The sequence below is a fragment of the Mobula hypostoma genome, chromosome 4, assembly GCF_963921235.1.
Source record: "Mobula hypostoma chromosome 4, sMobHyp1.1, whole genome shotgun sequence".
In the NCBI taxonomy this organism is placed as follows: domain Eukaryota; kingdom Metazoa; phylum Chordata; class Chondrichthyes; order Myliobatiformes; family Myliobatidae; genus Mobula; species Mobula hypostoma.
This window is the reverse complement of record NC_086100.1, coordinates 152,398,551-152,420,912: the sequence shown is the minus strand read 5'-3', so window position 1 is coordinate 152,420,912 and position 22,362 is coordinate 152,398,551. Positions and strand designations below refer to the sequence as shown.

The 22,362-nt window shown below is 43.6% G+C and overlaps 1 protein-coding gene across 2 annotated transcripts in view; it reads right to left on the bottom strand.

Moving 5' to 3' along the window:
- Nucleotides 1-22,362, bottom strand: part of LOC134345680 (uncharacterized) — a 110,104-nt gene that overhangs the window by 21,648 nt on the left and 66,094 nt on the right. For both annotated transcript variants that reach the window (XM_063046733.1, XM_063046732.1), the window contains exons 7-10: nucleotides 13,105-13,274; nucleotides 11,517-11,749; nucleotides 4,610-4,826; nucleotides 151-224 (exon numbers count right to left, since the gene is read on the bottom strand). In XM_063046733.1, the coding sequence (XP_062902803.1) occupies nucleotides 151-224; nucleotides 4,610-4,826; nucleotides 11,517-11,749; nucleotides 13,105-13,274 (694 nt within the window). The remainder of the gene's footprint in view (nucleotides 1-150; nucleotides 225-4,609; nucleotides 4,827-11,516; nucleotides 11,750-13,104; nucleotides 13,275-22,362) is intronic.

Sequence of the window (22,362 nt, the reverse complement as noted above, 5' to 3'; positions counted from 1 at the left end):
GCTTAGGAAGCCATTTTGATATCTCACCACCCACTTCTCAAGAAAACAAGGGAAGGATAATAAGTGGGTTGTTAATATTCAGAAAAATAACTTACTGTTGTACCTTAATCTTTCTAACAAAGCTGTAAGAAAAAGGTTTAGTCTGTTTACCCTTCATCTGAATATCTCAAATCTTTCCATGCTTTCCCATTTTCTTGCTGATCTTGATTGAAAATTATGATATTCTGCAAAGAGAAGTAAAATAGTGAAAAAAAATTGACTGGGACAGCAAGCACAAATGGTGCAAAGAATGTGTATAATGTGGGCACAGTGGACCCAAACGTATTCACTTCTCACCAGCAGTTCTACATAGAGCTGCCAACGATGTGGTCTTTGTAAAGCAGCTCTTTGCTGTCTGCACAATGGAATTCAGCGATCAGACATTAATGCAGGACATCTCCTGCTCAACCACTCTGCTCACTAGAAACACCAGCAATAAAACAGAAATATATCAAAGTGAAGGACAGAATGCACTTCACACCTAACCCCTTCACTTTATATGTAGGTCATGGCTGATGGAAGTTGTGCAACACCATTCATTTGAATGGTGTTACCTATATTGAATTAAAAGGAATATTGAGGGAAATGGCTTATTTTAGTTTTCTTTATCCTGATGATTTAAATTAATTTCTGGTGCTTTAAGATGTTAACAAATAAATGTTATTTTTATTTTTTAATAATTGCTAATTAATATTGTAAAAGGCCTTTAACAGAAGTGAGCTATCAATAATGTTGTATCCAACTGTTTAATTGTTATTTTCTTCTCATACTAATGGAAGGTGCAATAGTTTGATCTAAAACCAGTGTATTATGCCTAAACAATGGGGACTACAATGGGACATGGAGGATTTGGCTAGTGTAGACTGGGAACGGTTGAGGAACAGTGGAAGACTTTCAAATAGTTGTTTCACAGTGCTCAACAAAAGCATATTCCAGTTAAAAGCAAGGACAGTAAGGGTGGGGAGAGCCAGCCTTGGATAACTAAGGAAATAAAAGAAGGCATCAAACTAAAAGCTTGTGCATACAAAGTTGCCAAGAATAGTGGGAAACTGGAAGATTGGGAAAACTTTAAAAAGCAACAAAGAACCATGAAGCAAGCAATAAAGAAAGGAATTATGAAAATATAAAAATGGATATTTATAATTATATAAAGCGAAAAAGGGTGGCTGAAATGAACGTAGGTTTCTTGGAGGATGAGAAGGGGGAAATGATATTGGGTAATGAGGAAATGTCCAAGGCTTTGAATGATTATTTTGCGTCGGTCTTCATGGTGGAAGACACGTCTAATATACTAAAGAGAGATGTTATGGATGCATTTGGAGGTGAGGACCTCGATACAATAGCTATCACTAAAGAGGTAGTGCTGAGCAAATTTGTGGGCCTGAAGACAGATATGTCCCCTGGGCCCAGGGTACTGAAAGAAATGGCAGAGTTATAGTCGAGACTTTGGTGATAATTCACCAAAATCCTCTGGAATCTTGGAAGGTCCTTGCGGATTAGAAAACGGTGACTGTCACCCACTATTAAAAAAAAAGACATAGGCAAAAGGTAGGTAACTATAGGCCAGTTAGTTTAACATCTGTAGTTGGGAAAATGCTTGAAGCTATCATTAAAGAAGAAATATGGAGGCATTTGGAAAGAAATCGATCCGTCAAGTAGATGCAGCATGGATTCCGCAAAGGCAGGTTCTGTTCAACAAACTTACTGGAGTTCTTTGAAAATATAACAAGCACAGTGGGTAGAGAGGAACATATGGATTATTATTTACTTGGATTTCTAGAAGGTGTTCGATAAGGTGCCGCATGAAAGACTTACCTATAAGATGAGGATGCATAGAGTTAGGGGTGATGTATTGGCACAAATAGAGGATTGATTAACTAATAGAAAGTAGAGAGTTGGGATACGTGGGTGTTACTCTGGTTGGCAACCAGTGGTGAGTGGTGTGTTGCAGGAGTTGGTGCTGGGCCCGCAACTGTTCACGATACAGTATACATGAACAATCTGGAAGAGGGGACCAAGTGTAGTGTATCTACGTTTGTAAGTTTATTCATGATTCTAAATTGAATGGAAAAGCAAATTGTGCAGAAGATATGGAGAGTCTGCAGAGAAATATAGATAGGTTAAGTGAGTAGCAGGGGTCTGGTGGATGGAGTACAATGTTGGTAGGTGCGAGATCATACACTTTGGAAGGAAAAATGAAAGAGCAGATTATTATTTAAATGGTAAAAAATTGCAGCATGCTGCTGTGCAGAAAGACTTGGGAGTGCTTGTGCATGAATCACAAAAGATTGGTTTGATTTGCAGGTGCAGCAGGTTATCAAGAAGGCTAATGGAATGATGGCCTTCATTGCTAGAAGGATTGAATTTAAGAGCAGGGAGGTCATGCTGCAACTGTACAGGGTACTGGCAAGGCCATACCTGGAGTACTGAATGCACTTCTGATCTCCTTACTTGAGGAAGGATATACTGGCTTTGTAGGTGGTGCAGAGGAGGTTCACCAGGTTAATTCCAGAGACGTGGGGGTTAGACTATGAGGAGAGATTGAATCGCCTGGACTGTGTTCGCTGGAATTCAGAAGAATGAGAGGAGATCTTAGAGAAACATATAAAATTATGAAAGGGATAGATAAGACCGAAGCAGTCAAGTTGTTTCCACTGGTAGGTGAGAGAACTAGGCGACATAGCCTCAAGATTTGCGGGAGTAGATTTAGGATGGAGATGAGGAGGAACTGCTTTTTCCAGAGAGTGGTGAATCTGTGGAATTCTCTGCCCAATGAAGCAGTGGAGGCTGGCTCAGTAAATATATTTAAGACAAGGTTGGATAGATTTTTGCATAGTAGGGCAATTAAGGGTTATGGCAAAAAGGTAGGTGGAGATGAGTCCATGGCCAGGTCAGCCATGATCTTATTGAATGGTGGAGCAGACTCACTGGGCCAGATGGCCTACTCCTGCTCCTATTTCTTGTGTTCTTATGTTCTTTGCAGCTTAACAATTAATAATCTGTTTGTATTTTAAGTAGTACATGTATGTTATTAGCATTTTATTATGCTTCCTAGAGGCCACAATATGTTAAGTGTATTCTCCTAGTGGTTATATTGGTATGATTCTGGAAGCTTCTCTCGGTGCTGCATTATTTGATAAGAATTGAATAAGAACTACTTCATTGGTTGACTCTTATCTACAAATTTGAATGGAATTTCCCTTATCTATGGGTATAAAAGAGCTGCAGCGAGAGGTCAGTGCCATCTTAGTTTCTTAGCTTTGTGGTCTCGTCCTTTACTTAGTAGACCTCTATCATTGCTTGTTTCAATTTCTCTTTGTTCTGTTAACACTTAACAAAACGATCGTGAAGCAACACGTTTTAAGCCTTTTCCTGACTTCTGAATGAACATTCAATTAAAACATTAGAATCCAACAACAGACTGTCAAGGACAAGGCCTCACACATCTGCAATTCATTTCTAGTCAGTATTCACAGGCTGCATTGCTTCTCAGCAGGAACCTTCAGGAGAGGGTCCGGGTTCAAACATGGCACTGTTAACCTAGCTATTATTTTCCTGAACTGACTGGGACTTAAACAGGCTACAAGTAGCACTTTAAGTAATAGTAAGCAATCCCAGGGGAATTTACAGGTAAAGATTTAAAAGAGTTATTTTCGTGCCTGATATTTTTGGCCTATTTTGGGCATTGTGCTCCCTACAGTATTGTGAGATGCCTCTGATTATTGGATGGCTGCTGCTGTTTTTTTGCCACAAGCATGGACCGATTGTACCTTGCCTGGGATTTGGCATATACACAATGATTGGATTCAGTAGTGACAGGACATTGCTATTACAGCCTCTCAGACAGAGCTGTGTAATGTTTAGATTTCAGTTTTCTGCCATAATTGCTTCAACCAACAATAATCTTACTTCCTTAGAAAGCAAAAGTAAGCAGGATATATAATGAGTTGTTAACTCATATTATGGGCAGTAACCTTGCAAAGAAGTCTCCCTGCCCCTACTAAAAGTGACTTCCCAGTGTCTAAATAATACATTACAGAGCATAAACGTATTTAATATGACGAATTCCAGCACTGACAATGCAGTATTGATTCTCTAAAAGTATTGCACTGATACATAAATGTCATATGTAAAATCTAACAATGCATAATTAATATCTAAATGTTTAACTACTTTGCTGACAAGGCATCATTGGTGATGTATCCATTGAACAACCAATTCTGCTTTCAGTATTGCTGGTGTACAGGTTTTGTTCTTACGAAGCATGATGTCCCTTTACCTCCTGAATATAATAAAAAAAATTGTTGCTCGATAGTAATATCAATGACATTATCATTCTAATAATGGCATGTACCTGCTGTTTTTTTCCTGCATAGCAGTGTTTACTGAAATATGCCAGGCTTTCAAATGCCGGTAAATAAGCCGGTTTAACATTTTGGGCGCATCGTCTGCTGCAGTATTGTAAATCAGAAAGAGAGAGTTTTCTTTGACATTAAATTAACCTTGGAGCTCTAATAAAGACCATTACTTGTTTTTGTTTTTATGTTCACAAACATTCTCCTCCTCTTACCCCCAGTTGTTGCTCTGTTTCCATGTCAGTCCCCTGCAGCTCTGCTCCAGTGGCCTTGATGGAGGTACTGACCGCGCTCACCTCCTCCTTAACATCGCCCATTTGTTCCCATTCATTAATGTACACATCATCCTTAGCTGATTCTCCTTTCCTTGGAAGAAATTTACACTGAGGACATGATTTGGAGGGCATATTGTGGAGGTCTGTTGCTGACACCCTGTGGATTGAAATATTAAATGTCATCATTAAGGGTTGGACAAGGCTATGGAGGGAACATCTTATCAGCCTATCAAACATATTAAGATATCCTGGTGAGCTATTAATGATTTCTTGCTACGTGTCAGCTTTGGGCAAACACTCACCGGCTAAACTTATTAAATCTTTTAGATTATGGCAAACAAAGCACGAATAACATCTTCCACTTTAGCAGAATTTAAGATTCAAGATCTTGAATCAAATTATTGTGCATTGTGACAACTAATACCAACTTTACTTTAAGTATGTTTTTCTGCATTGCAAAATGGCTGGAGGTTTCTTCTTTTAATCAGAGAAACACAAGATACCACTGTGCCTGGAGATTCATCCCTAGTTAATGTGAATCAGAATCAGAATCAGAATCAATTTTAATATCACTGGTATAAGAGTTCATGGATTCATTGTTCATTCAGAAATCTGATGGTGGAGGAGAAGAAGCTGTTCTCGAGATGTCGAGTGTGTGTGGTTTCAAGCTCCTGCACCTCCTTCTTGAATGGTAGCAATGAAATGGGTGCAAACTGTTAGAATGCTCTCCATGGTATACTTGTAGAAATTTGTGAGTGTCTTTGGTGAAATGCCAATTTTCCCCAAACTCCCAATGAAGTATAGCCACTGTCACGCCTTCTTTGTAATTGCATCAACATACTGGGTGCAGGATAGATCTTCAGAGATGTCGATAGCCTGCAACTTGAAACTGCTTACTCTTTCCCTGCTGATCTCTTCCTGACGACTGGTGTGTGTTCTCTTGCCTTTCCCTTCCTGAAGTCCACAATTAATTCCTTGGTCTTACTGACATTGAGTGCAAGGTTGTTGCAACACCACTCAACCAGCTGATCTATCTCACTCCTGTATGCCTCCTCATCACCATCTAAAATTTTGCCAACAGTAGTTGTGTTGTCGGCAAATTTATAGATGGAGTTTGAGCTGTGCCTAACCACACAGTCATAGCTGTAGACAGAGTAGAGCACTGGGCTAAGCACACATTCTTGAGGTGTGCCAGTGTGATTGTCAGCAAGAAAGATATGTTATTTTTGATTCGTACAGACTGTGATCTCCTGGTGAGTAAGTCAAGGATCCAGTTGCAGATGGAGGTGCTGAGGCCCAGGTTTTGGAGCTTGTCGAACTGAGGTTATGATTGTGTTGAAGGCTGAGCTCTAATCAAGAAACAGCAGCCTGATGTAGGTATTACTATTGTCCAGGTGATCCAAGATCAAGTGAGATTACATCCGCTGTCAACCTATGCGGAGCATGAATATACCATGTAGTAGTGGCTGCACTTCATAGTCCACTTTCAAAACTTAGCTTCATTACCCACCTGTGGAATTTGTGCTTCTGTCCATGGATGGAGTGTATGAGCTACTTCAACTTCTATCCTGGCAAAGTCCCATCAGGAAGCAATGGCTCCTGCCATTTTATTCTACTCTTAAGCTATAAATTACTGTGCAAAAATATCCTCTTGGAAAGTAGTTGACGTCAGGTAAATCCCCTCATTTCTTTTTCTTTGTTTCAAGTATAGCAAGGTGGTTATATCAATAATCACCAGTACTGATAGTGTTCTGCAGATCCATACACTACAGAGGAATATCACCTGGCATTTAGAGATTGCTTATGGCAATCTTGTTTACTCCTTTCTTCAAAGTCATTAACTTGTGGAAGTCAGGCATGAGAAAATAGCAAAATGTATTGTAATGGAAGATTAACAAATTAACAATGAATCTTTACCTTCCTTCAGTGGTAAATTTTAATTTTGTTGATTGACAGCATGGTAATCAGCTCAAAATTCAAAATTCAAATTAACTTTATTATCAAAGTACATATATATCACCATATATTACCCTGAGATTAATTTTCTGGCAGACATTCACAGTAAAATGAAGTAGTAAAATAATCAGTGAAAAACTACACTCAAAGACTGACAAGCAACCAATTTGCAAAAGGCAAACTGAAAATACAAAAAAAAATGAATAAACAAAGAAATAATACTGAGAACATGAGTTCTGGAGTCCTTGAAAGTGAGTCCATAGGTTGTGTAGAATGATCTGTTCAGTGTTGAGGTAAGTGAAGTTATCCACATTGGTTCAGAAGCCCGATGGTCGAAGGGTAATAACTGTTCCTGAACCTGGTGTTGTCAAAACAATTTAAATTTTATACTTTATACTTTATTGTCACCAAACAATTGATACTAGAACGTACAATCATCACAGCGATATTTGATTCTGCGCTTCCCGCTCCCTGGATTACAAATCGATAGTAAATATTAAAAATTTAATTATAAATCATAAATAGAAAATAGAAAAATGGAAAGTAAGGTGGTGCAAAAAACCCCCCGGATATTTGAAGGGTACGGCCCATATCCATGTCAGGATCCATTCAGCAGTCTTATCACAGTTGGAAAGAAGCTGTTCCCAAATCTGACCATACGAGTCTTCAAGCTCCTGAGCCTTCTCCCGGAGGGAAGAGGGACGAAAAGTGTGTCGGCTGGGTGGGTCGTGTCCTTGATTATCCTGGCAGCACTGCTCCGACAGCGTGCGATGTAAAGTGAGTCCAAGTGATTGGTTTTGTGTGATGTGCTGCGCCATGTTCACGATCTTCTGCAGCTTCTTCTGGTCTTGGACTGGACAACTTCCATACCAGGTTGTGATGCACCCAAGAAGAATGCTTTCTACAGTGCATCTATAAAAATTAGTGAGGGTTTTAGGGAACAGGCTAAATTTCTTTAGTTTTCTCGGGAATTAAAGGTGCTGGTGGGCCTTCTTGGCAGTGGACTCTGCTTGGTTGGACCAAGTCAGGTCATTTGTGATATTGACCCCGAGGAACTTAAAGCTTTTGACCTGTTCCACTTGTGCACCACCGATGTAAATTGGGTCGTGCAGTCTGCTAATCCTTCTGAAGTCAACAACCAATTTCTTCATCTTGCTGACGTTGAGGGATAGGTTATTGTCTTCGCACCATGCCACCAGGTTCTTAATTTCCTCTCTGTTCTCAAACTCATCATTACCCGAGATACGGCCTACAATTGTTGTGTCATCAGCAAACTTATATATTGAGTTCGATGGAAACTTGGCTACACAATCATGGGTTTACAGTGAGTACAGCAGGGGGCTGAGTACACAGCCTTGTGGGGCACCGGTGCTCAGAGGGATTATAGAGGAGAGCTTGTCCCCTATTTTTACAGCCTAGGTCCTGTCTGTGAGGAAATTGAAGATCCAGCTGCAGATCTGAGTGCTAAGGCCCAGGTTCCGGAGCTTAGGAATCAGCTTATTTGGAATGATGGTATTAAAGGCAGAGCTGTAGTCAATGAAAAGGAGCCTTATGTATGTGTCTCTATTCTCCAGGTGTTCTAAGGAGGAATGTAGGACCAGAGAGATGGCATCTGCCATTGACCTGCTGTTCCGATTGGCGAATTGCAAAGCGTCGAGGTTGACCGGTAGGCTGTGGTTGATGTGTGCCATGAACAATCGCTCGAAGCACTTCATAGCAATTGATGTCAGAGCCACAGGTCGATAGTCATTCAGGCATGCCACCTTGCTCTTCTTCGGCACTGGGATTATCGTTGCCTTCTTAAAACATGAGGGAATCTTAGACTCAAGCAAGGAGCAGTTGAAGATGTCAGCAAACGCTCCAGTTACCTCGCTTGAACAGGCCCAGAGAACCTGTCCCGGGATGCAATCTGGGCCCGTCGCCTTCCTTGGATTCATCTTCAGGAAGGCCCTTCTAACATCCTCCTCGGTGACGATGAATCTCGATGCCACCAGGTCCGGTTCATCCGGAGGGAGCGGGACGCTCCACTGGTGGACATCCACAGATGCCGGAAGTGAAGCCTCCGGCGTCGACCTCAGAAATCGAGGTAAATTTAAATTTAAATTGAGGTAAATTTACCTCAAGTTTAAGAGGTAAAATTGAGACTGTTAGAAATAGGAACACTGTTGGTGAATTTGAGTCCTATTATATCTGAGCTAGTTTACAAATAACGCTATCTACTTGAGTCCTATGTCACCTATATTTTTTTATTTTATGGAAATACATTGTGGAGCAAGCCCTTCAGGCCCAACAAGCGACATTGCACAGCAACCAGCCTATTCAACCCTAGCCTAATCACAGGACAATTCACAATAACCAATTAACCTACTAACCAGTATGTCTTTGGATTGTGGGAGGAAACCGGAGCACCCAAAAGAAGCCCATACAAACTTTCTCATAGAGGATGCCAAAGCTGAACTCTGATGCTATGAGCTGTTATAGCAACATGCTAACTGCTATGGTGCCCCCTTTAAATACAGCCTTTTATATTTTTCCATTCAAACACTTTCCTAATTCCTTTTAAATGGTGCTCCCTGTTTTATAAGCCATTTGTTTAAGTTATTGCTTTGTTTCAAGTACATAAGTCTGTGGAAAATAACTTCTGTCATCCCCAAACAACAGGAATTCTGCAGATGCTGGAAATTCAAGCAACACACATCAAAGTTGCTGGTGAACGCAGCAGGCCAAGCAGCATCTATAGGAAGAGGCGCAGTCGACGTTTCAGGCCGAGACCCTTCGTCAGGACTAACTGAAGGAAGAGTGAGTAAGGGATTTGAAAGCTGGAGGGGGAGGGGGAGATGCAAAATGATAGGAGAAGACAGGAGGGGGAGGGATGGAGCCGAGAGCTGGACAGGTGATAGGCAAAAGGGGATACGAGAGGATCATGGGACAGGAGGTCCAGGAAGAAAGACGGGGGGGTGTGACCCAGAGGATGGGCAAGAGGTATATCCAGAGGGACAGAGGGAGAAAAAGGAGAGTGAGAGAAAGAATGTGTGCATAAAAATGAGTAACAGATGGGGTACGAGGGGGAGGTGGGGCCTAGCGGAAGTTAGAGAAGTCAATGTTCATGCCATCAGGTTGGAGGCTACCCAGACGGAATATAAGGTGTTGTTCCTCCAACCTGAGTGTGGCTTCATCTTTACAGTAGAGGAGGCCGTGGATAGACATGTCAGAATGGGAATGGGATGTGGAATTAAAATGTGTGGTCACTGGGAGATCCTGATTTCTCTGGCGGACAGAGCGTAGATGTTCAGCAAAGCGGTCTCCCAGTCTGCGTCGGGTCTCACCAATATATAAAAGGCCACATCGGGAGCACCGGACGCAGTATATCACCCCAATCGACTCACAGGTGAAGTGATGCCTCACCTGGAAGGACTGTTTGGGGCCCTGAATGGTGGTAAGGGAGGAAGTGTAAGGGCATGTGTAGCACTTGTTCCGCTTACACGGGTAAGTGCCAGGAGGGAGATCAGTGGGGAGGGATGGGGGGGATGAATGGACAAGGGAGTTGTGTAGGGAGCGATCCCTGCGGAATGCAGAGAGAGGGGGGAAGGGAAAGATGTGCATAGTGGTGGGATCCCGTTGGAGGTGGCGGAAGTTACGGAGAATAATATGTTGGACCCGGAGGCTGGTGGGGTGGTAGGTGAGTACCAGGGGAACCCTATTCCTAGTGGGGTGGTGGGAGGATGGAGTGAGAGCAGATGTACGTGAAATGGGGGAGATGCGTTTAAGAGCAGAGTTGATAGTGGAGGAAGGGAAGCCCCTTTCTTTAAAAAATGAAGACTTCTCCCTCGTCCTAGAATGAAAAGCCTCATCCTGAGAGCAGATGCGGCGGAGACGGAGGAATTGCGAGAAGGGGATGGCGTTTTTGCAAGAGACAGGGTGAGAAGAGGAATAGGCCAGATAGCTGTGAGAGTCAGTAGGCTTATAGTAGACATCAGTGGATAAGCTGTCTCCAGAGACAGAGACAGAAAGATCTAGAAAGGGGAGGGAGGTGTCGGAAATGGACCAGGTAAACTTGAGGGCAGGGTGAAAGTTGGAGGCAAAGTTAATAAAGTCAACGAGTTCTGCATGCGTGCAGGAAGCAGCGCCAATGCAGTCATTGATGTAGCGAAGGAAAAGTGGGGGACAGATACCAGAATAGGCACGGAACATAGATTGTTCCACAAACCCAACAAAAAGGCAGGCATAGCTAGGACCCAGACGGGTGCCCATAGCTACACCTTTAGTTTGGAGGAAATGGGAGGAGCAAAAGGAGAAATTATTAAGAGTAAGGACTAATTCTGCTAGACGGAGCAGAGTGGTGGTAGAGGGGAACTGATTAGGTCTGGAATCCAAAAAGAAGCGTAGAGCTTTGAGACCTTCCTGATGGGGGATGGAAGTATATAAGGACTGGACATCCATGGTGAAAATAAAGTGGTGGGGGCCAGGGAACTTAAAATCATCGAAAAGTTTAAGAGCGTGAGAAGTGTCACGAACATAGGTTGGAAGGGATTGAACAAGGGGTGATAAAACAGTGTCGAGGTATGCAGAAACGAGTTCGGTGGGGCAGGAGCAAGCTGAGACAATAGGTCGGCCAGGACAGGCAGGTTTGTGGATCTTGGGTAGGAGGTAGAAACGGGAAGTGCGGGGTGTGGGAACTATAAGGTTGGTAGCAGTGGATGGGAGATCCCCTGAGCGGATAAAGTCGTTGATAGTGTGGGAGACAATGGCCTGGTGCTCCTTAGTGGGGTCACGATCGAGGGGTAAATAAGAGGAGGTATCCGCGAGTTGTCGCTGTCATCCCCTTTCCTTCCTTTAATTATAATGCTGAATCTTGTTACCATTCAGGAAACAAAAAATGAAACAAAATTACCTGCCGTCAAATTGATTCAGTAACAAGGAATCACTGCATCTGTGACACTTCATTCCTTTCAGTGTTTCCACTAACAGCTCTTTCTCATTAGATATCTGCTGCTGTTCAGATTCTAGTGTCTTCAGCTGAGAGGATAAAGTTGTCTTTTCACTCTGCAGGTTTACAATTTGTTGTTCCAAAGCCTGCAAACTTTGTTTCAGTCTTGTTATCTCCCACAGAAGGCTTTCATTTATCTGTGGTATAGGAAATAAAAGCACGTCTTCACATGTTTCTGGAAACAACATCATCTAATATGACACCATCTCACCATGGTTACTATGCATTGTAGATACCGTGAAGAGATATTATCTGGTACTGCTATAATACCCATAGGCTTTCCATCAAAAAGGAGATTTGAAATTTGGCTGATTTTAATCATTGCTTTGTCTAGGCATTGTCAGAAGTATTGACAACTTAACTAGGGGATAAAACAGGAGTCAATTGTATAATGTACATTTGCAGAAGCCGCCTGCAAAAATGGAATTGAGTTTCAGGTAGATCTTGACATGATGTGATCATCAAAATCACAGTGGCAAATTAGTAATCCAGTTTACATCTGTTCAAATTTTTAGGTTAATCTCATCACTTAATCAGGATGGAAGCTCACTTTCATGACTGCCAATCCAATTCAAAGTTCAACAAGCTCCTAACTCACCAGTTTGCAAACAGTAAGAGCATATAACTACACTTGCATTAACTTGTCTTGTGCATCACGCTGCATGATAACATAAATCACTTCTATATTACACAAGCCTTTGTGATTCAGAATATGATAAACAATGTTCCAGAAGGTTTTATACTGAGGAAGAAAGACTGAAGTGAGGAATGCAGAAGTTATCAAAAGACATCCTCATCCATATACTGAAAACAATGCAACGATAAATAACTGGATTACTCTCAGTCCTATCAAGATGATTCATATCAGACTAAATTGAACAAAGCAGAACCGACTCATGTGCCTGCGTGTCAGTAAATGATTCAGTAACATCATTCAAACCTCATGAACGGAAGCAGCACTAATTACTAACCCATTTGCCTGTGCACCAATGAAGTTCAATGACCTCATCATAACAGGCAAGATACACCATGAAACATTGAAAGAAGGGCAGGTCACTTAGTATGCTGAGTACATACTTCCATTCAAATAGAGATCCATCTTGTCTCTATTTACCCACCATTTGCTGTGTACTTGCCCTACAACAATCTGTTGGCCTCAGTTATGACTCAGTATCCAATTAGTTATAGAGGAAATATTCTCTGATTTCCAGCTGCATTTCTCATGTTCTGCACAATTTCTGTACCACAGGCGAATTCTCTAAACACTTCACAAGACTGACACTAACACATGCCTTTCTTTATTGCAGGAAAGTCACTGGAGAAGGCTGAACCATTCATTGTATCTAGAAGAGATAGGCTGAAATCTAAAATAGGTTTTAAATCATTTTTCCACTCTTTAGTACTGTGTTACATAGCTTCAATGTTCATTCTTTGGTAATCTAGAATAGTTCTAACCAGTTAGGTAGAATAAATGACGTCCAGATATTCTTACATTTCGATTTGCGGTTAATTGCAGTTCTGACTCCAGGCATTGTTTCTTCAGACCATAGCTCTCACATTTAGTTTGGAATAGCTGAGTGTGTAGATCTGACACTTGGTTCTCCAATGATGCTTTCCCATTCTCAGCACCTACAAGGCGAGATGCCAGTTCACGGAGGTCCTCTTCCTGGAAAAAAATCAAGAGAGCAAGGTACAGAGCCAAAGATTTTTGCAGCAGGGAAATGAGCCCTTTGACCTAACTGGTCCAAGATGCCCAGGTGAGCCAGTCCTTTCTTTTGTGTGTGTGCCCACGTGCGTGCGAGTCGGTGCATGTGCATCTGCATGTCCCTGCGTGCGTCTGATTATGTCTTTTTCATGGCTTTTACAAGGCGCGGAGCGAGAGAGAGAGACGGTGTGGCGAGCCACTCCTCACACAGACATTTTTCGCAGTATTTTCCCTTTATTTTACGAGATCGAGTTGCGACCTTGACACTCAACCCGGCACAGATGGAAAGCGTACTCGGGGGCAGACCCGACTAGTTTCGAACCTGGGTCCGGCGCCGATATCATTGCGCCACCAGCCGGCCCCAGGTGAGCCAGTCCTATTTGCCTGTGTTTGGCCCATATCCCTCTGAACCTTTCTATCTATCTGCCTATTCTAGTAGCATTTAGCATTTAAATTTTGTGAAGGTATAGGCTCAACTGCTCATTGCATATTTGGACTGTGTATTTATCTACAGAATGCTGAAAGTAAGATTATTTTTATGTTCTAAGTAGTAAGCTTCTTTTGTTCTTCTTAGTGAACATCTGGACAAGATTTTCTTCAACATGAACAGTGGAAACACTCCTGACTTTAAGATAAAGCAAATTACAAAATGAATAAACACAATGCTAAAAGTTAAAGAGCAAAGATTATACTGTAAATTACGGAAAAGGAAATTGCAGGAAGTAATTTGTCCTTTTCAATAATCTATTGCACAGGAAATTTTCATCTGATCCATGCTCAAAGATCAGATAGAATATTCGAACATGACTCCATCATCAATAGATACAAAACAAGTTACTTTACATTTAAATCCATTTGTAGCGACCCGGATTTTGCAACCAGAGAAGTGGCAGCATGCACCACTATTCCAAAAGACCATCAGACCATAACACATAGGAGCAGAATTAGGCCATTTGGCCCATCGAGACTGCTCCACCATTCTATAATGGCTGATTCATTATCTGTCTCAACACCATTCTCCTGTCTGCTCACATTAACCTTTGACACCCTGACTCATTAAGAACCCATCAAGCTCCACTCTAAATATACCTAATGACTTGGCCTCCATAGCCGTCAGTGGTAATGAATTCCACAGATTCACCAACCTCTGGCTAAAGAAATTTGCTCTAATTTCTATTCTAAATGGACGTCTCTCTATTCTGAGGCTGTGGCAGCTGATTCTAGACTCCCTCATGATGGGAAATATCCTCTCCACATCCACCCTATCTCAGCCTTTCAATATTTGATAGATTTCAATGAGATTCCACCCCCTCCTCATTATTTTAAACTCCAGTGAGTTCAGGCCCAGAGCCCTCAAATGCTCCTCATACATTAACCCTTTCATTCCCAGAATCATTCTTGCGAACCTCATCTGGACCCTCTCCAATGTTAGCGCATCTTTTCTTATATAAGGGGCCCAAAACTACTCACAATAGTGCAAGTGTTGTTGGACCTATACCTTATAATATCTCAGCATTACACTCTTGCTTTTATATTCTACTCCTCTTCAAATGAATGCTAACTTTAAATTTGCGACTGACTCAACTTGCAAGTTAACCTTCAGGGAATCCTGCACGTGGACTCCCAGTTCCCTTTGCACCTCTGATTTTTTAATTTTCTCCCTGCTTAGAAAATTTCTTTTACCAAATTGCATGACCATACACTTCCTTACATTGTGTTCCATCTGCTACTCCTTTGCCCATTCTCCTAATCTGTCTAAGTTCATCTGCAGACTCCCTCTTCCTTAATCTACCTGCCCCTCCACCTAGCTTCAGATCATCTTGCCTCTCTTTTACCCTTTATATAATCTGAGAAAAATTTTGGTGTCCTCTCTTTTATTATTGGCCACCTTACCTTCATATTTCAACTTTTTTCTTCTTATGGTTTTATTAGTTGTCTTCTGTTTGTTTTGAAAAGGTTCCAAATTGTCTAGAATCCCACTAATTTTGCAACATTATGCTGTCCTCTCTTTTGCTTTTATGCTGTCTTACTTCCCTTGTCAGCTAAGGTTGTGTCATCCTCCCTTTAGAATACTTCTTCTTTGGATGAAGCTACCCTTTTGCCTTCCAAATTGCTCCCAAAAACTTGACCCATTGCTGTTCTACCATCATCCCTGTTAGTGTCCCCTTCCAATCAACTTTGGCCAGCTCCTCTCTCATGTAATTCCCTTTACTTCACTATAATACTGATATATCTGAGTTTTGCTTCTCCTACTTAAACTGTACGGTGAATTCAATCACATTGAGATCACTGTCTCCTAAGGGCTTGTTCAGCTCCTTAATCAAATCTGATTCATTACACAACACCCAATCAGAATTGCCTTTTTCCTAGTGGGCTCAACTACAAGCCGCTCTAAAAAGCTGTCTCGTATCATTCTACAAACTCCATCTCTTGGGATCCAGCACCAACCTACATCACCAATATACCTGCATTTTAAAATCCCCCATGACTATTGTAATAATGCCCCTTTTACATGCCTTTTTTTTTATCTCGCATTGTAATTTGTACCCTGCATCTTGGTTACTGTTAAGAGGTCTGTATATGCAGTGACCACCATTAGAGTCTTTTTACCCTTACAGTTTCTTAACTCTACCCACAAGGATTCTACATCTTCAAATCCCAAATCACCTGTTTCTGAGGATTTGATTTCATTCTGATGGCAGTAGGGCTAATGGGTTGGTGTTCACAGGCTTTAACTTGCAAACATGGAAAGTGGGATTCGTCTTGAATGTCTTGGGGAACCGCAGGGTGCAGTCCACCAGGTTTACACAGAATCCTGAAGGGTCCAATGAATTTGTTCGCCTCAAAGAGGCAAAACCTGAGTCAACAGCCAGACCTATTGTCCAGGCTACAAAACTGGCCACTGTCTTCTCTTGCAGTTAGCTTTTAGTTCAGCCTTCTGGGAAGAAGCTGATAAAACCTCCCTTGCTCTAGAACGTCTCTCTTGCAGTGTCAGATGAGATCTTCAGCTGCAGGAATTCCAATCTCTGCCTCTTGCTCAAGGAAGAGTGGCAAAGAATATCCAAATTCACATTCGAAACGAGACTGCCCATGTGCCGAATGCTGTAAAGTGGTCAGATCAAATGGTCACTCCACTCGTTCAGTCTTTCAGAGGCCAGGAATCTTCGAGTACATTCCATATCTTGGTTCACCCACTCCATCTGGCCGTGGACTGCGTGTGAAACCCACAGGAAAGACTCGCTGTCACCCCAATCAGTGTGCAAAACGCTCTCCAGAAACGTGATGCGAATTGCAGACCGTGATCTGACACAGTATCTACCTGAAGGCCTGCTGCAGGACAATCTCAGATGTCTCTGCTACAGATGTTTCAAGGCAATGAATTTGCAGGCCTTCAAAAAACACAATTACCCTGATAATGGTCTTCCCCTTAGGATGAGTAAGACCTGTGACAAAGTCCACGGAGATGGGAGATAATGGTCTTTCTGGAACAGGCAGAGGGTGAAGAAGCCCTTGCAGTTGGGCACGGGGCTGCTTGTTCTGGGCGCACACCTCGCATGCCTGTATGTACAGATGGAGCTACCTCACAATTCCAGGCCACCAATATCACCTCTTAATAAACTCAAGGGTCCTGGCAATCACTGGGTGAGATGTCACTCTTAATGCATGTCCCCATTGAAGACCCCACGACCAGACAGGACTAGGAATGAACAGCCTAGGAGGGCTGTTCTGAGGAATCTCCACTTGTGTCTGGGCCTTGCAAACAAGGGTGTCAATCCCCAAACAAATTGATGCTATCACCTTGGCTCGGGGCAAAATGGTGGTAGGTTGGTTTTCTCATTCGGGTTCATCAAACTGATGGGACTAGGTATCTGGTTTCTGGTTCTTAGATCCCGGTCAATAGGTCAGGATGAAATTAAAATGGTTAAAGAAAAGAGACCACCTGACCAGCCTGGAATTCAGTCTCTTGGCCTCCTGAATATAAGCCAGGTTCTTGCGGTCCGCCCATATGACAAAAGGATTCTTGGCCCCCTTGAGCCAATGATGCCATTCCTCCAAAGTCAACTTGACTGCGAGCAGCTCTCTATTTCCAATGTTGCAGTTCACCTCTGCCAGAGATAGCCACCTGGAAAAGAATGCACGTGGGTGCAGTTTATTGTCCGAAGGTGTCTGTTGAGCCAACACTTCACCTACTCCGGCATTTGAGGTGTCCATCTCCATGTTGAAGGGAAGGTCCAGATTAGATGCGACAAAATGGGAGCTGTCATGACCCGTTGTTGAGCTCTGCGAAAGCAGCCTCTGCCTCAGTAGTCCAAACAAAATGACCCGAGCATCTCTTGGTTAGTGCCATCAATGGAGCCACCACTGAGCTGAAGTATCTGATAAACTTTTGATAAAAGTAGGCAAATCCCAGAAATCGTTTAACTTGCTTCACATGGGATGTCTGTGGCCAATCTCCGACTGCCTGTGTCTTACGAGAGTCCATCTTGAGATTGCCATTAAAGATGACGAAGCCCAAATATGAAATGGTGGTTACTTTAAATTCAGACTTCTCCAGCTTGATGTAAAGTTCATGATCAAGAAACCTCTTTAGGATATTTCTGACGTGAGCGACGTGCTCCTCCATGGACTTCACGAAAATTAGGATGGCTTCCAAATAGACGAAGGCAGACAAATGGACAGCATTCCGGAGCATGTAATTTATAAGGGCCTGGAAAACTGCTGGAGCATTCACAAGGCTGAAGGGCATGACCAAATAGTGCCCTGTTGATGTGTTGGATGCCATCTTCCACTCGTCACCCTCCTTTATGTGAACCAGGTTGTAAGCACTACGTAAGTCCAGCTTTCAGAAAATTCTTGCCCCTTGGAGAATCTCGAAAACAGTGTTCATGAGTGGAAGAGGGTATTCTTAACCATTATACGATTCAGCTCTCTATAATCAATGCAAGGCCGCAGACTCCTGTCCTCTTTCTGTACAGAGAAGCCAGCACTGGCTCGAGAGGTGGAGGACCAAATAAATCCCAGTGCAAGAGCCTCTTTAATATACTCCCCCATAGTGCTTCTCTCCTGGCCTGTGAGTGTGTATAATTGTCCCCGTGGAGGGCAACAAGCAGTAGATCTATTGACAGTCACAGGGTTGGTGTGGTGGAAGAATCGAGGCCTTTCCATTAATGAAGACCTCTTCCAAATCCTTGTAGATGGAAGGGATTTCTACTGGCATGAATGCTGCAATTACCCCTGAACCTTCCTCCGAGGATGACTTCAGAGACTCCGTCAGTAGTAGGGGGTGCTTCGGCAGACCCTAGAATCGCCCCATAGGTCCACAAGAGTCTTTCGTGAAAACAGAAGCCAAATCACAGTCCAAATCCTCATCCTTCTCCTCAGACATCGACAGCGAGGTGTGACAAATGGTCTTTGTGCTCCTGGGCCTAGTTTCCAAGGATCTCCGTTTTGGAGCCTTCCCCTTAGAAGGGACCTGGCAACTAGAGCCCTTAGGCCTAACTGCTAGAGTTCCATACTGCTTGGTCACCTCCTTGGTTTGCTCCTGAACTAGCAATCTCATTCTAGCACACTTCTGACTGCAGAGTGTTAGAACTTGCACAGACCTATTGGCTGGAGCTGGCATCTTCCCTTGTAGGTAGGACTGGGTCTCCTGAAAGCTCCAGGTTACTCTGAGCAGAGGTCTGTCCTTCGTTAGCTGCTGGGCATGGGAGTCTGGGGTCGGAACAACAAGCCAAACAAAACCTTCTGACAATGTCTGGACCAAGCTCTGATTCTCCCCTCCCTCCAGTCCACAGATGGGTTTGGCTGAGGCAGCCAAAGGTGCCCGAGGATCTGGGGTACGAGTGGAAAAACTAATGTCTTCCACATGATCCCCTATCTGCAAAACCGTGGTCTGTTGCTGGATCCAGCCAGAGCCTAGCGGGCGAATGTCCAAGACAGTGGCGTGCAAAGACTAACTCAACTCTTACAACAGTATGCTGAGCCCACAGGCGACTCCTTTACCCAGAAAATTACCCGCAGTCCCAGAGCCCACAAAAGCCTTCACCTCCCTCAAGCTCTTACCCCAGGTAAAGTCCACCTTCAGCACGAAACCAGAATCAGTGGGGTAGGGCAGAGTGGCTGCTGCCATCCCTGACACACCTGTCTTACAGTTCCCCAGGTGGCCTGCTTTCCTGCGGGAAAAGCTGGAACCTTGACTCCGGCACTGGGACCTCTCATCAGCAGAGAGTCCAGTCCACCAACCTGCATGGGTTCGACTGGACCTTGAACAGGCGACAGGCTGGTCGTTGTCTGAGTTTGGGGAGTGGAACAACGATGCCATGAGTCCAGGCTCAGACTAGCCCTAGAGATGTAGTCTCACTTACACTCCGCCACATGATTATTGAGACTGATAGACTGGTCGATGAGAAGTTCTCTGCTGGCTCTCCCAAGGCGACGGCGTTTCTCAGTTTGTCTCAGAATCCGTGGCAGGATAGCGTAGCCAAGGTCTCCTCATTCCAACCACTCTCCTAGGGCAATGTCCAAAATTCGATTGCTTAGTCAGCCACTGACTGTTCCCCCCACTCCCCATCAGACGTTCATCAGTGCTCTGAGGCTTGGCTAGCTCAGCAGAGTGATGAAATACCTCCCTCATGGCGGCCGAGCAAATCTCCGACCTGCGTTCCCAATGTGCGGTGGCCCAGGTCAGGGCTTTCTCGGTCAGAAAAGTGATAATGAAAGTCACCTTTCTGCACTCCAAAGGGAACCTGGATGGTTGGAGCTCAAACACTAATGAGCACTAGATGAGGAAGCAAGAACCCAGGTCACCATGGAACCTCTCCAGGGCTGGAAGACGTACTGGCTCTGGAGCAGGACGACTGGTTCTCTCAAGCAACTCCGACCTCCTCCTTGCAAAAATTGACTAATGGCTACCTAGAGGTCGTGTACCTCCAGGTTCTGTCGGGAAGTATCTTTGCTGTGGCTGGTCACAGCGGACGAAAGGCCCTGATACCCCGCTGGGTCCATACTGTGGGTCATCCGTACTGCGATGAAAGTCCTGGGCGAGAATGGCTTGGATCCAGATGCTGGAGTATCCGAGGCTAGGATTGAGACATGTCTTTAAACTGGTTCGAGAATCTGAGCACAAAACCAACACTAGACAAAATCATGAGCAGGCTTACAATTGAGCACCAAACCTCAGTTCAGTTGCCCCTTAAATGCTTAATCCTTGGTGCCCAAAACATGATTGCCAATTTAGCGGGACTGTCCTTAATCTTTAAAAGGGGCTGCACCAGCTATCCATACTCCGGGGAATTAGAGTATCTAAACCTTGGAAACTGGCATGAATGGGTGTGTGTAGTAACACTGGGAGGCAACATGCCATCTAGGCGTCTCTTTCACATCCATAGAACCTGCTTCTCTAATTCTGGAATCCCTTATCACTACTACTCTCCTCTTCTCCTCCCCTTGCAGACACAGTGCCGAAGACCCAGTCAGTTTCCCCCGGTAGGTCCCAGCCCTCCCAACAGTATCCAATTCTTATTATTGAGGGGAATGGCCACAGTGGTACTATGCACTGGCTGCCTATTCCCTTTCCTTTTTCTGACAGTCACCCAGCTACCTGGCCCCTGCAACTTAGGGCTGACGCCCTTTAGTTCCCATCTTTCACTTCTTTATTTTCCAGTGTGAACTGAAGGTCATCAAGCTGCAGGTCCATTTCCTAAACAAGTTCTCTAAGGAACTGTAGCCTGATGCTCTTCATACAGATGAAGTTATCAGGAGAGTGGAGGTCACCCAGCGTTCCCGCATTTTACACGAAGAACCCATTCTCACCACACTAGCTATGTACTAATAGACAAAGAAAGAGTAAAAAAAACTTACTAGAACTTATTTAGAGCCTTCATCCCCTCTTGCCCAAGACCCTTGAACCAAAGTTGGACCACTCAAATGCTGGCCACTCACACAATGGGCACTCTGCTTACACCCCGCTTCTTTTTATTGGTCTAATGCCTAATAGATTGTTATGATTGCAGTCTGCCAAAAATTCCCGAAAGGCCACAAGCTCTTTTTAAACTTCAGGCACCCTCTCCCACAAGCAAGGGCTCAAAGAAATCTGTTGGCTGGGATTAAGTGTTTGTCAGAAATGAACTGGCCTATCCAGGCTCTGGTGAGTATCAGAAAGCCATTCTACAGGGTTTCATCAAACAAGCTGAACTACCCATCGCATTGATCAACTCTCATCAACAGCAAACCAGAGATTTAATTCAATGTTAACTGATTAAACATTTTACAGATAGTAGAGTAAAGAAAGACATACACAACTTTAAGATAGAAGCTGTAGCTCAGAAGGGTAGGGAACAGAAGTGGATGGCAGTGGTAATAAGTGGACTCTATAGTTAGTGGGACAGATAGGCGATTCTGTGGGTGTGAAAAAGAAAAAAGAATGGTAGTTTGCCTCCCAGGTGCCAGGGTTCATGATGTTTCTGAGCGTGTCCAGAGTATCCTGAAATGGGAGGGTGAGCAGCTAGAGGTCACGGTACATATTGGTACCAATGGCATAGGTAGAAAAAGGGTGCAGGTCCTGAAAGAAGAACACAGGGAGTTAGGAAGGAAGCTGAGAAGCAGGACCACAAAGGTAGTAATCTCCGGATTGCTGCCTGTGCCACATGACAGTGAAAATAGAAATAGAATGAGACAGAGGATAAATAAGTGGCTGAAGGATTGGAGCATGGGGCAGTGATTCAGAATTTTGGATCATTGGGACCTCTTCTGGGGCAGGTGTGAACTATACAGAAAAGATGGGTTGCACTTGAATCCAAGGGGGACTAATATCCTGGCGGGGAGATTTGCTTATGCTATTGGGGAGGACTTAAACTAGATTTGCACGGGGGTGGGAACCGAAGTGAAGAGGCAGAGGATAGGGAGGTTGGAGCACAAGTAGAGACAGCTTGTAGGGAGTTTGTGAGGAAGGATAGGCAGATGTTAGAGCAAAGGTGCACCCAGACTGATAGCTTGAGATGTGTCTATTTTAATGCAAGGAATATCATAAACAAGGTGGATGAACTT